Genomic DNA, 13,827 nt, shown 5'->3' with positions numbered 1-13,827 from the left:
ATAACTCTCAAAAAACAGCTTCTTCTAAACTGGGTGATTTTATTCATTCAACAAACACATAATGAGCTTCTCCCACATGAAAGACACTGGCCTAGGTGCTATGGGTAGAGCAGTGAATATAACAGACTAGAATCTGCCCTCACGGGAGTTCACTCCTAATGACTTCTCTGATATTTTGTCTCAGCCAGCTGTACCCAGCTTTGTAATTAGTTGATAATGATCTGCCTGATTTTAAAGCTATCTTAAAAGAAGAAAGTTCAGGGACGCCTGGGTGGCTCAGTCAGTTAAGCATCTGCCTTCAGCCCAGGTCATGATCTCAAGGTCCTGGGATCGAGTCCCATGTTGGGCTCCTTGCTCGGTGGGGAGCCTGCTTCTCCCTCTGACTGCCGCTCCCCCTGCTTGTGCTCTCCGAAAAATAAATAAAATCTTACAAAAAAAAAAAAAAGTAGTAGTAGAATATTCAGGGGCACCTGGGTGGCACAGTTGGTTAAGTGTCCAACTCTTGGTTTTGGCTCAGGTCCTGATCTCAGGGTTGTGGGATCCAGCCCCTCACTGGGCTCCACACTCAGTGCAAAGTCTGCTTAAGAGTGTCTCTCTCCCTCTCCCTTTGCCCCTCCCCCTACTCTCAAAATAAATAAATAAATCTTTAAAAAAAATAATAAAAATAAAAGAAGAAAATTCATTCCAAAATGAAAAAAGCAAATTCTTTTTTTTTTTTTTTTAAAGATTTTATTTATTTATTTGACAGATAGAGACACAGTGAGAGAGGGAACACAAGCAGGGGGAGTGGGAGAGGGAGAAGCAGGCTTCCCACTGAGCGGGGAGCCCGATGTGGGACTCGATCCCAGGACTCTGGGATCATGACCTGAGCTGAAGGCAGACGCTTAACGACTGAGCCACCCAGGCGCCCGAAAAAAGCAAATTCTGATCCATGTTCTGCCTCCAAAAATCCTCTATACCGAACAGAAACGCATATAAGGCAGAAAATTTGTGTGAACCAGAGAAAAAGGAAAAGGCAAGTAACCTGTCTGAAAACCAATATCCATCTATTTCTGAGTACTACCCTTTTATATAAAGATGATGCCACTGCATTAATGTATCTGCAGTTCATTTTTTCCAGTGGCAGTGATGCTCATTCTGAGTTATCTGTTCACTCTGGTCTGACCTATCTTGAAATCTAAAGCAGATATTTTCCCTAACTGGCTAGAGCTGGGGAAGCGATTTAGTTTGTGGCATCCAATAAGGCACTGACTGACTAGAGTAGGATTCAGCTTGGGCCAATGGCCCAAAGTAACCATTCATTTCACAATAATATACTCAGATAATTATATCTGAAACTCTGGTTCATAGGAAGACCTGGCTGATGGGGGGTATTAATTTAGAATGACCCAGGTGTTTGTGGAGGGACTCCAAGTATGAACATCTGAAGGTCTCTTCTTTGGGTTGGTCCATTTCCCTAAGGAAAAATCTCTAACCTCCTCCAGGAGGAGCATGAGCCTGGCTGCCTATTCTGATAAAGGTGACAGGAATTTTACCTTCAGTTTGTTGGTTTTCACTTAATTCTTGTTTTTAGCATGACAAATCTCACCCCTACCTCAGCTGTTCCTCATGAACGTGAAACCAGAGCCTACATGGTTCAGTGTCTCCAGAGACTAAACCTCCAGCCTTCTGCGGAAGTGAGGAAGAGACAGTCACTCAGCAGAGTAGGCTTAGAGAAGGGGGCTAGAGGGCCTGATTGGTCCTTTCCAGACCTTCACCCAATCCTCCTATTTAAGATTACATCTTAGGTATCTTCAGAGGTACCTAGGGCCTCCAATTCCCCAACTCTTTCCAGAGTTCTCCGGAGCAAGGCAACTTGTTTCTTGATGGCTAAGCTCTGCAGTCTTAAGTTTTTGTTCTCTGAAGTGTGCCAAGTTGGTTACCGATGATCGGTTAGCTTCTCAGCTCCAAACACTATTCAGATCTCTCTCCTGTCGCCAATCATCTCTGTCTCCAATGTCTCTCCTCTCCCATTCTCTTTGCTCTTGTTATATTTACACCTCTTACTCCTTTATTGTCATTTTGGTGGGGCTTAGGGGTGGAGCAGAAACAAACACATATGTTCAACACATCATGTTTAACCAAAAGTTCTAAAATTATTTCCTTAGTCATTCACTCAAAAAATACTTAAATGCTTGATAGGACATCATGAAAATACAGCAATAAATAATAAAGACACGGTCTCTATCTTTCTGCAGCTCTCATACAGCTCTCCTTCCTCTAGGATGAATCATAGATAATGCACAAGTAATTCCACCGGTGCTGAGAGACAGAAAGAGGTTCAGGATGACCCAAGGGGTTACAACAGGCAGACCAAACCAAAGCGAGGTGGGCAGAGAGAATACAGGAGGGTTTTTTGGAGGACATGGATTGTCTAAAGAAAAATTAAGCCTGTTAAGCCCGGTGGAAGAGCTTACCGGCGCTGGATCTGCCTTGCAAAATTGTTGCTGGAAGCTGAGCAGGGAAACTGGACTTCACTGTGTAGGGTAGCGTTACGGAAGAGGTCACAGAAGTTCTCAAAGAGTTCTAGAAGCTCATCTGACGTATTCTCAAACACGGCAATCACCTCTGTTGTCACCATATTGTATACCACAAAGAAAGATGCCTGCAGAAGAACAGAGAGAGCTATGAGACAGCTAGGTATACTGCCATGCCTTGGAAACTTACCACTTGGTTAAGAATTCAAATAAATGATACAAGCAAACACTTCTGCTCCCACACTAGCATAAAAACATGGCTCCAGGTGGTTCTAGGAGAGGAGGAGGCCTCAGTGCACTTTATCATTCAAGGGCCATCAGTCATGGCCAGTACTGCTGGATTTACCACCATATCTGTGCTGCTGGAATTACTGAGCGGGCCTGCGTATATGTGTAGAAAGGGTTCCAATCTTTCATTTCTGACTCTGCAAATTCAACATTTTTCCTTCCTAGTATTTATTCCCTACTTGCTTCCCAACCCAGCCTGAGATAAAAAGCACTTTTTTAAAATGCCAGATTTAATTTTCCCCTGCTGAGAAAGTGATTGGTCGCCTGTGGCTGCCTGTTGGCAAATTATTTTCCCTTGTATATGTACAGTTGAAAGTTCAATTTAGGGACATTTATTTTCCCTCTTAAGATTTCTAACATGCAGAGAGACACCTGAAGTACACTGTGTCCTAAAACTGCCCAGGCAAGTTGTAACCAAGCAGGGAACTGCTGCTGAACAAATGAAAAATCAGGGAAGCATTTTCCTTTCTTTCTTCATAAATGTTCTTTCAGCCAGGAGCATTTGGAAGATACATTTGAGACTTGTAGCAATTAAGATCAGAGGGGGAACCTGAAAAGCATTCAAATGCCATAGGTGGCAGAGTTACTACCTTCTCTGAATGGGCCCCTGGGTGACTAGCCCTCTAAACCACCAGTGCTCTGCTCTGCCTAACAAGGAAGCTCCAGGAACCCCTGGTTTTTGTCCCAATGAATGTGGCAATGTGAATCAATCTACAAGCTTTCAACAGGACTCTAGAAGTTTTCAGAACGTGAAGTTTTCAGAACGTTAAGATTAGTACTCCCCCTCCTACGACGGAGTTTAAGTCTTCATCATCAATTCCTGGAGCCACAGGGCCCACCTGTTTTACCAGTCATTAGTCCTTCCAGAGCTTTTATTACATGACTTTTGCGGTCACCTGGAAATTAAATATGGCTGTAAATTAAAGAGGCTGGAGAGTAATCTGAGAATAATACCCATAATATTAGCAGGACTTTGTGTGTAGATGCACTTTTTCTCATTAACCTTATTGGAACCTATCAAATTAAACTGGGGAAGGGGGTAGGAGGACAACTAGGGCAAATTGGGTTTAAAGTTACAAGCTCTGTAAGCAAAACACTTGAGCACTAGTACTGAGTCTAGCCAAAATTTATTACAGCTACCAGAAATAAGTGGGTCATGTTTTAGCAAAGGGAAGAAGGATAATCTCAAATGCAGCTATCAGAGACAACTTATTCCCTCCAAATGACAAAGGTAATTATAGCTCAAACCTAAATAAAAGATTGACTCATGGGGCGCCTGGGTGGCTCAGTCATTAAGCGTCTGCCTTCGGCTCAGGTCGTGATCCCAGGGTCCTGGGATCAAGCCCCACATCGGGCTCCTTGCTCAGCGGGAAGCCTGCTTCTCCCTCTCCCACTCTCCCTGCTTGTGTTCCTTCTCTCACTGTGTCTCTGTCAAATAAATAAATAAAATCTTAAAAAAAAAAAAAAAAAGATTGACTCATGTCCTTTCTATAGACCTGGACACTTTGACCCTATCAGGGCTCCACCAGGACCCATCACACATATGTGAATATAAAATTACACAAACCTTACTAGCCTTCCCTCCAGGGCAGATGCGAAATACAGAAGGGGACAGAAGTCAAGGGTGTCACTACCAATCTCCCATGACACAAAAGATGGACCAGACGTTCATTTGTGATGGTTCAATGGGCAACTTCATCATTAATAGGGAAGAAAAGAATCCAGAAAACTAATCTCCAACCATATTACTCCCCACCACCCACCTTTTTTTAGAATATACAAGCTATGATTCAAAAGAAAAATACTGGAAAGCATTTTACCATGGATGGCTGGTAAGGTCTTAGGAAATAGTGTCCTGCACAGCCTCCTATGACAGAACCAACTGCAAGTCAGTGGGAGATACGAGACTCAGCCTTCTTTGTGGCTGACTGGTTTGTTCTCTACTCTGAATCCCCAAACTTGTTATCTAAGGAGACATTCTGTAAACAGGAGAATAGGGAGCAAAGGTACAGAAAGGTAGGTCTCTTTCTCGACCAACACTAAAGTGGAGAGCTTCTCAAAGAGAAATGTCCCAAAATAGCCTGAATTACAACATGGTGTTTCAACCCAAGAGTCTTGGGAGGTTTCTGTGCCCTTACCACCACCTGATTCCCATTTGAGAAACAGCTCTCTCCCCTCCAAGACCTTTCATCCAAACTGAAATACCCTAGGACCTACAGTCCTGATGATTCACTTGGGGGAGCAGAAGTTTTGGCTTCCTTTTAATCTTTTCACTGCTCTACAGCCTATGGTCCAGCACATGGGCAAGGTCAGGGTAAAATCATAAAACTTAACTGCCAGATTAACTTCCCTTTATTTACCTCCTAAGGATTTTATGAAGAAGGATACTGACATTAACCACTTAAGCAGAAAAGGCCAAATTTTTAGAAAAATTTTTCAGTATGGTGCGCTCATTCTCACTCCTAGATCTAAAGCAGTCAGACCAACAAGCACAGTCTCACAAAGTCAAGGCAGGATTATCCACTGGGTAGTCCAAACTTTGACCCTGCAGCACTTGGGCTTCTTTCTTAAGGGAACTGAAAATGCTCTGCAGAAGAATTAGGGTAATAATCACCGAGCTGACCACCCACATATCAATGACTTGAGTTTTAGCTTCCATTTGTCCAAATAAAGACATGTGGCCAGAGAAAAATGGAGCTATTTTAAGTTTGAGGCCCAAGATAACAAAAATTCAAGAGCGTGGAAAACGCGAATTCCTGAGAGGCTGGCTATAGACAAAGAGAGAAACCTTCCCATTTTACCAAGGGGATGGGAGGAGAGCACTTCATACCTGTGATGGATCTGTGACCCGCAGGGTTACCACGTCCTCACTGGTGTACTTGATAAACAGATGGTTTTCGTCCAGAAGCTGCATTTTCCACATGCGCAGCTGCCGCAGCTGGTCAAAATACTGAAAGAAGCGCCTCTTGGCCATCGCACTACCATCCTGCTCTGCCCGGCGCCACAAGTACACGAGCAGCCGGTGTTTCAGGGAGTTGATAAAGGGGTCTCTGAAAGGGTTGGCCATGCCTGTCTGACTGTCCCGTTGCACCTCCGGGCAAACGGCTGACACGGTGAGGAGGTCATCCTCGTAGCAGAAGCGGCCGATGGTCCTCACATCAATGAAAGTGCCTTCAGGGGTCACCTGGAAGACGTGGATCGTCTGCTGCTGCACTGACAAGATGGCCAGGATGTTTTTGTACAAGTACAGCCCTTGGTTGTGCGACAGGACCACCTTATCACACTTGAAAGTGCGGGTATCACATAAGCGGCCAGTGTGAAGGTCAATGATGTGAAGGGAATAGTCCTCCAGAGGGGACCGTGGGTTGGGGGTCACAGATTCACTGTTCCGATACACCTCGTAAAAAGGAGGGTGCGGCTCATCCGGGAGGTAGGCAGCTGAGCCCACGATGACACATCGGCAGTCGTCGGTGAAGAGGCTACACTCCCGGTTCAGGTGCTCCCCGTTGGCGGCTACGTTGGTAATATGCAGCAAGACAAAAAAGCGTTCAAAGAGCCGGCCGCGGATGTTGACTGACCGCTGGTCATTGCCATTGGACAGGATCTCCCCCTCATAGCCCTGCAGTAAGTCCTCAGCTGCCTGGCAGCCCTGGTACTCATAGATTTCAAGAGAGGTCTGGTCTGAAGAGAAAGCAATAAAGTAGCGCCCATCAGGCGAGAATTTACGCAAGAAACAAGGAGGCTTTTCAACATTGACAACTGTGAAGTTGGGGAAGACATTCTGGTGGAATACTCGGACCTGATGCCAGTGGGTACCTGCCTTGCCTGAGCTGATTCGTCGCTGTTCCAAGCGGTGAATGACATTTTGGTTCTGGATTCTTCGAGGTTTGATGGTGGAAACATGATGATCCATTATCACATCTCTGCGTGGAAAAGTGAAGAAGTCAAGAAAGCAAAACAAAATTGACCAAAACATAAATATACACAAGTCAAAGAGATTTTCCTCCTTATACCCTGGACCTAAGAACTCGCAGGGTGACAGTGATCAGCACTTCTCCTTCCTAGATTATAGTCAGAAAATGGTCCTGACATTTCTGATTCTAAAAACAGGTTTGCGGGAAGGACCTAATTCACTAGGAACACCTTCAAAGCACTCTTAGCTGTTGGGAATATTCAACAGAATAAATGTAGAATTACATCAAATTTCTTCAGTGTAAGAGTAACATTTAGTGCACGTTCATTAAAGAAATGTATTTACTGGCTGTTAGGATGTCCATACTACCCAGGATGCCTGGGTGGCTCAATCAGTTAAGTGGCTGCCTTTGGCTCAGGTCATGATCTCAGGGTCCTGGGGTCAAGCCCCGCATCGTGCTCTCTGATCAGTCAGCAGTGAGTCTGCTTCTCCCTCTCCCTCTGTGATCTCTCTCAAATAAATAAAATCTTAAAAAAAAAATGTCCATACTACTCAAAGCAATCTATAAACTCAATGCAATCCCTAACAAAACCCCAATCTAAATTTTTCTAAAAATTTTGTTTTTTGAAAGAATAGAAAAATTCATCCTGAAACGCACAAGTAATCTCAAGGAACCCCAAACAGCTAAAACAATTTCGTAAAAAAACAAAGTTGGAAGACTCAGACTTCCTGATTTCAAAACATATTACAAAGCGAAAGTAATTTAAAAAAAAAAGTGTGGTACTGGCATAAAAACAAATACAACAATGGAATAGAATAGACAATCCAGAAACAAACCCTCACAGATGAAAACCCAAGATTCAGGAAGTTCAGAGAACCCAAATGTGATAAACCCAAAGAAATCCATGCCCAGACACATTACAGTCAAACTTAAAAACTAAAACACAAAGTAGAAATCTTATAAGCAACCAGGTAGATGATATATTACCTGGAGGGGAACAATTCAAATGTCTGTGGATTTCTTGAGAAACTGTGGAGACCAAAAGGAAGCAGAACGTTTTTGAATTGCTGCTCTGGGTCAAGAGTCAAATCTCAGCTAAAAAAGCAACTCCTCAGATTTTTCCCTACCTTCCCATCCATAACAACTCTCATTCTACCCTATTTTATTTTCTTCAGCCCTCATCACATTTTCAAATTATCTTGTTTACCTCTGTAGTATCTGTCACCACACACCGACCCCAGGGACCCTGCCCAATTCTAGGTGAATCCCATCACCTACAGCAGTACCTGAGGCACAGTAAGTGCTCATAAACATATTAAATGAATGAATGGAGCAACATTCCAACACGGGCCTTGCAGGATCAAGAATTCACTAGGCAAAGTAAAAGAGGAACATTTCAGAAAGAAGGAAGCCTAAAAAATACACTTGGAAGGAGTGTGGCATGACACATTTGGGAAACAGAGTAATCCCAAATGGTTAGAGCCCAGGATGCACAGAGTGAGTGATAAAAGGGAAACCCAGAAAAGTAGACTGGAGCCAGGCTGGAAAACACTTCACAGGCCCCTCCACGCCACACCAGCTATTACACATTTTAAGCAAGGGAGTAACTGATCCAATCTATATTTTAGAAATAAAAACATAACACACAATGTGGTATTTGTTTATACTGTTTCCTCTTAAAAGGGATCTGAAATGCTCTATGTAAGTATAGATGCTATCTAGTCAAGTTAAAGATGTGCATACCTCTATGACTGACCAAACTAAATTTATCAAACTGCTAGTTACAACTCATTAATGAGGCCTTGAAATCAATTTAGTGGATATAGCTGACATTTTAAAAAGTGGAATAAAATAGAAAATACCACATTGTATCACACATAGGAAGGGTAAATACTATTTCATGAAACTTGTTTCAATTGTATATATGAATTATATGCACTGGGTGAGGATATAAAATATATTTCCTACTGATCTAGACTACAGCAAGAGAGAGCTTACTGCCTGCCCTCAGGCCAAATCTTGTCTGTCTGCTTGTTTTTTGTAAATAACTTTTTACTGGAACACAGCCATTCCCATTCATTTACACGTTACCTATGGCTGCTTTTGTCCTACAAAGGCACAGATGATTAGTTGAGACCAAAGACCACGTGGCCCACAAACCTGAAATAATTACTGTCTTGGCCCTTGCAGAAAAAATTTGTCAACAGCTGATCTTGAGCACTGGTTCCTAACTGGGGCAATTGTGTAACATCTGGAGACAATGTTTGGTTGTCCTAACTTGGGAAGGAGGGATGTTATGAGTGTCCAGCAAATAGAAGCCAGGAGTGTTGCCAAACATCCTACAGTAAACAGAACAGCCTTCCACGTTTAGACCAAGATGTCAATTGTGCTAAGGATGAGAAACCCTGATCTACAGAAATGTCTGCACATGAATAACATGAATATCTGCAGAATTGTTAGCAACAGCAAAAACTGACCACACTCCAAATGCCCATGAACAGAAGACTAGATCAATTCTTCCAGGCATACTCATGCAGTAGAATCTTATGAAGCAATGAATCAATGCACTACAATTATATATGACAACCTAAATGAATCTCAGAACACAACAACGACTGAAGAAAGCAAGCAGCAGAATATTTTTGTGTGATTCTCCTTATATAAGCTTCAAACAGTTTCTAGTTTAAGGCTATCAATATATATGGTATACAATTACAGAAAGCAAAGGAATTTATAAACATAAAATTCAGAACAGTGGTTACCTGTGAGAAGTAAGAAATGGGACGGGGACTGGGATACACTGGCAGCTCTGAGGTTGCATTTTTTCTTAAATCAGCATTCACTGTACTGTCATTCTTTAAAGATTACATATACTTTTAAAGTATTATTTGTACTTACTCAAAATTTTTTTTAATTAGAAAACAATCATCGTGAAGAGAACACTAAGGTAGGACAGTCTAAGATGAAGCCAGATGTACAGAGAAATGCATACCATGTGGACGTGCAGACCTGCCAAGCTTCTAATTTGGCCCTGATTTTTCTCAGCAGACAAAGCAAAAAGGAAAAAACAGTCAGTTACAGAATCTGCACAGCCAATAAGATAGAAAATAGACGCTTGGAAGAAGCACAACTCTTCCCGGCACGGGAGTTTAAAAGCAATCTCTCTCCTAAGTTTTCTCAGAGGACCTTGGCTTGATAAAGTGAGCAATATCCTCCATATCTGAACAACAAATATACTGAATTTCACACAGCTACTCCTTGTAACGGTAACATTGTTGCTGTGGCTATTCTGATACAGCCTAAAAAAACACACTATTAAGGTTTAAGCATTTCAAAATACCAAAATCAAAATACCAAATAACATAAAAAACTGCTTCACTCAATCCCTGCCCAGGGCAACCCTGCCAACCTAAGACGGGGGCTAGAGTCAGAGAGGGTGACCAGAATGGTAAGACAAAGGCAGATAAGGCCCAGGAACGGAAGGACTAGGCATGAGATACCATCTAGCAGACAAACTGCTGAGTGGGATCAAGTATACTACAGTGGTTCAACTTAGAAAGAGCCACTGATCATACTAAGCAAAATAGATGCTTAATTCTAAGAAAATTGACGTACACTTTGTATAGTCCCATCTTAAATTCTCTGATTTGTCGTCTTAAGGGAAAGACACCAGTAACTGGGGTGAAAGGTGTGAGGGTGTAGGGTAAACGGAGCTGAAGACCTGTTAGCTTCGGGTCCAAATTGTACAGAAAATCCTCACTGAATTTCCTAACACTTCCTTCAGTGTGTGCACTCTCTCTCCCTCTCCCTACACACACACACACACACTTTTACATCACACAATTGTGATTTTTAGAGACATGGTGGAGTTATTTGAGACTTTTTCAACTTGTTCTCTTATTGTTCTGATTATAAAAATAATACATGCTCATAAAAACTCAAACACTACAGAAAAAGTATGAAATGGGGGCGCCTGGGTGGCTCAGATGGTTGGGTGTCTGCCTTCGGCTCAGGTCATGATCCTGGGGTCCTGGGATCGAGCCCCACATCGGGCTCCCTGCTTGGCGGGGAGCCTGCTTCTCCTTCTCCCTCTGCTGTTCCCCCTGCTTGTGCTCTCTAGCTGTCAAATAAATAAACAAAATCTTAAAAAAAAAAAAAAGTATTAAATGAAAGTCCCTTTGGTGCGCCTGGGTGGCTCAGTCGGTCAAGCGGTTGCCTTTGGCTCAGGGCATGATCCTGGGGTCCTGAGATCTCTTGTTCACTCACTCTCTCTAATAAATAAATAAAATCTTTCGTGAAAGAGAAAGAAAGAAAGAAAGAAAGAAAGAAAGGGGGGGAGGGAGAGAGAGAAAGAGAGAAAGAAAGAAAGAAAAGAAAAGAGAAAAGAAAGAAAAGAAAAGAAAGAGAAAGAAAGAAAGGGCGAGCCTTCTAGTCACAGTGAGAATTATTATGAAAAAAAAAGTCAGAATAACTTGGTATTTTCCCAAAAGCTGGCCCTCTCCCAGCTCCCCTAGTCCAGTGAGTAGCCCAGCTACTCTCCCGCTATCAGGAACCAGAAACCTGACAGTCTTCCTTGATACCTCTTTCCCTCCGCCCCCTGATCAGTCATCAAACTCTGGAGGTTTTCTCTCCTACTAAATAGCCCTCTAAACTTTCACTTATCTCTATCACAACCTGCCAGCATCCCTATCCAAACTTTTATAATTTCATGTCTGCGATGAAGATGCACCAATTTCCTACCTAAACCCACTCCTTCCAACAGCCAATGATCTTTTCAAAATGCTTTCGTGACCACGTCCTTTCCCCTACTGATTAGAACAGGACACTATCTTCCCACTGCTCTTTATGATCAGAATCAAAATCCGTAACATGCCAATCAGGGACTCAAAGGTCTCAGCTCTGCCTCTCCCACCCCATCTTTTCCCATTAACTCTAACCATTTCTTCAACAGGGATCCTACCTCCTGCCTCAGAAGCTTGGCACTTGCTGTTAACTGAAATCTAAAAAAGCTCTTCTTCTTCCTCTGCCAACTCCAATTTCAGACATCAACCTAATTATCTCCTCCTCAGAGTAGTCTTCTTTCACCTCCCCCTTAGCTAAAATACCAACCTAAGAGCCATACCTTGCCTTCACAACACGTATCATGCTTGCAACTTTGTCTCTGCATTTTACTGCTACCTGTGGCACTAGATGGTGAGCTCCTGACCAGTACACATAGTCTGTCCGCCCCATCACCCAACTGGAAACATCTTAAACCTCATTTCCTGTACGCTGGACCTGCCTCACTCCAAGTTCTTTGCCAACTCAGGTATCCACACGGGCTGTTCCCTCTGCCTAGGACGTCTTTCCCCAGGCCATTGCATAATTTCTCAAGTTGCAGCCTAAGTGTCATCTCCTCCAGGAAGTCTTCCCTGATCATTCTCTCCAAAGCAGGCCTCCCCACTACTTTCTGTTTGTCTTCTTCATAGTAACTGCCACAGTGTGCATACCTACTTTTACTTGCACGGCTGTGTTTAATGATGGACTCCCCCACTACACCGTACTCCCTAGACAGGAAGCAACCATGCCCACTTCGGTCACCTCAGTTTTCTCAGAGCCTAGCAATGGGGCTGGCCCCTCGTATGCGTTCGATACGTTATTTATGAATGATAGAAGAAAGCCTGGCTGAATGGGGCCACTAGCTCGTCGTGTGGTACTAAGCAAGTCCTTTCCCCCTTGCTGCGTCTCCGCTTCCCCACGACGTTTGGTGCACACACCCCTCAATTCGTTGTGAGGGCTTCCAAAGCGGTAAGGGGATACCAAGGGACCGGCATACACCCCCAGGGGGGCGCCCCCGGAAAGAGAAGCCCGGGGCGGGGCCTCAATGGGAAGGGAACGCTCAGGGAGGGCGGGGGCCGCGGGGCCTCGGCGTCTTGCGGGGAGCAGGCGGGAACCCGGGGAGGCCTCGGGGAAAGCCTGACGAGCTTGGAGGCTGGGCCAAGAAAGGAGAAGTCCTCACCTGTACGGTCCTGGTTCAAAGGGCCGGGGAGAGAGACCCCCCGGCCTGCTCGGCGCGAGCCTCCCCCGGCCCCGCCCCCGCCATGCCTCCGGCCCCGGCGCCCGCGGCTGCAAGTCCCCGCTTCCGCTTGCCACCAGAAGTGCGGCGCAGCGAGAAGAAAAGGGGAAGAGAGCGCGGAGGCGTCAGCGGACCCTGAGAGTATTACAGCGCTCCCTGGTGCCCGGAGGGGGGATCGAAGCAACAGGGGCCCAGGAGCTGCGAAGGGAAAAACCGAAAGCCCTAACCTGGGCATGTCAGTGATCTCTTAAGGAAATGTTTCGGAGCCTGCTGGACACATTTGCAAAAACATGGATAAAAATTAATGTTTCACCTCTTGATTAGATACGCCCCTTCATCGGCGGAGGAACGATCCGCTCTGTGATGTCCGCTCCTGCGCAGTGAGTGCTTGGACCACCAGGACTGTATCCCCCTCCGAACATTCTGCCCAATACAGTTGCTGGCACGTCGTGGAAGTACAGAAAAGCTTCTTGCGTTAACCTAGTCCCATAACCTTTACTTGGACAGCCTGCCCCCAAATTTCCCACCGTCGACCTCCTCCGGATCATTCAGTTCTCAGCGCACGTGACTGCTTCCGATTGCTCTCATTCCACGGCCACTTCATGCTATTTTTTGTGGGTTTTGTTTTAATTTTACCTATCTACTTGTCAAAGAGAGCGAGACAGAGCACAAGCAGGGGGAGAAGCAGGTAGAGGGAGAAGCAGGCTCCCCGCTGAGCAGGGCGCCCAATGGGGTACTCGATCCCAGGCCCCTGGGATCCTGGGATCCGGACCCCAGCCAAAGCAGGCAGACGCTTAACCGACTGAGCCACCCAGGCGTCCCTCACGCTATTTTTTGTTAGCACTCATCACTATCTGATATTACCCGGTGGGTGTGTGGGTGTGTGTGTGTGTGCGCGCGCGCACACACACACAAATGTCTTTTTTTGTTCTGTTTCCCTTCTCCCTGCTAGAACGTTAACTTCGTGAGGGCAGGGATTTTGTCTTATCTTCAGTCCTCGCCTACAATAGGGTTTGGCGTCTTGCAGGTGCTCAATAAGGATTCAGTCCATGAA

The 13,827-nt window shown here is 44.7% G+C and overlaps 1 protein-coding gene across 4 annotated transcripts in view; it reads right to left on the bottom strand.

Annotated features, from left to right (window-relative positions):
* Positions 1-12,863, bottom strand: part of DET1 (DET1 partner of COP1 E3 ubiquitin ligase) — a 30,294-nt gene extending 17,431 nt beyond the window's left edge. For 3 of the 4 annotated variants that reach the window (XM_025893152.2, XM_025893150.2, XM_073882268.1), the window contains exons 1-3: positions 12,717-12,863; positions 5,635-6,727; positions 2,457-2,644 (exon numbers count right to left, since the gene is read on the bottom strand). In XM_025893152.2, the coding sequence (XP_025748937.1) occupies positions 2,457-2,644; positions 5,635-6,717 (1,271 nt within the window). In that variant the 5' untranslated portion in view covers positions 6,718-6,727; positions 12,717-12,863. Of the gene's footprint in view, positions 1-2,456; positions 2,645-5,634; positions 6,728-7,705; positions 7,748-12,716 lie in introns of all 4 variants that reach the window. The other variant, XM_025893153.2, reaches the window with a different exon arrangement.
* Between the last annotated feature and the right edge of the window lie 964 nt (positions 12,864-13,827).

Source organism: Callorhinus ursinus, unplaced genomic scaffold, assembly GCF_003265705.2.
Source record: "Callorhinus ursinus isolate GAN/ISIS: 27379988/994484 unplaced genomic scaffold, GSC_fseal_2.0 scaffold45, whole genome shotgun sequence".
NCBI classification, from domain to species: domain Eukaryota; kingdom Metazoa; phylum Chordata; class Mammalia; order Carnivora; family Otariidae; genus Callorhinus; species Callorhinus ursinus.
This window is presented reverse-complemented; position numbering and strand designations above follow the sequence as displayed.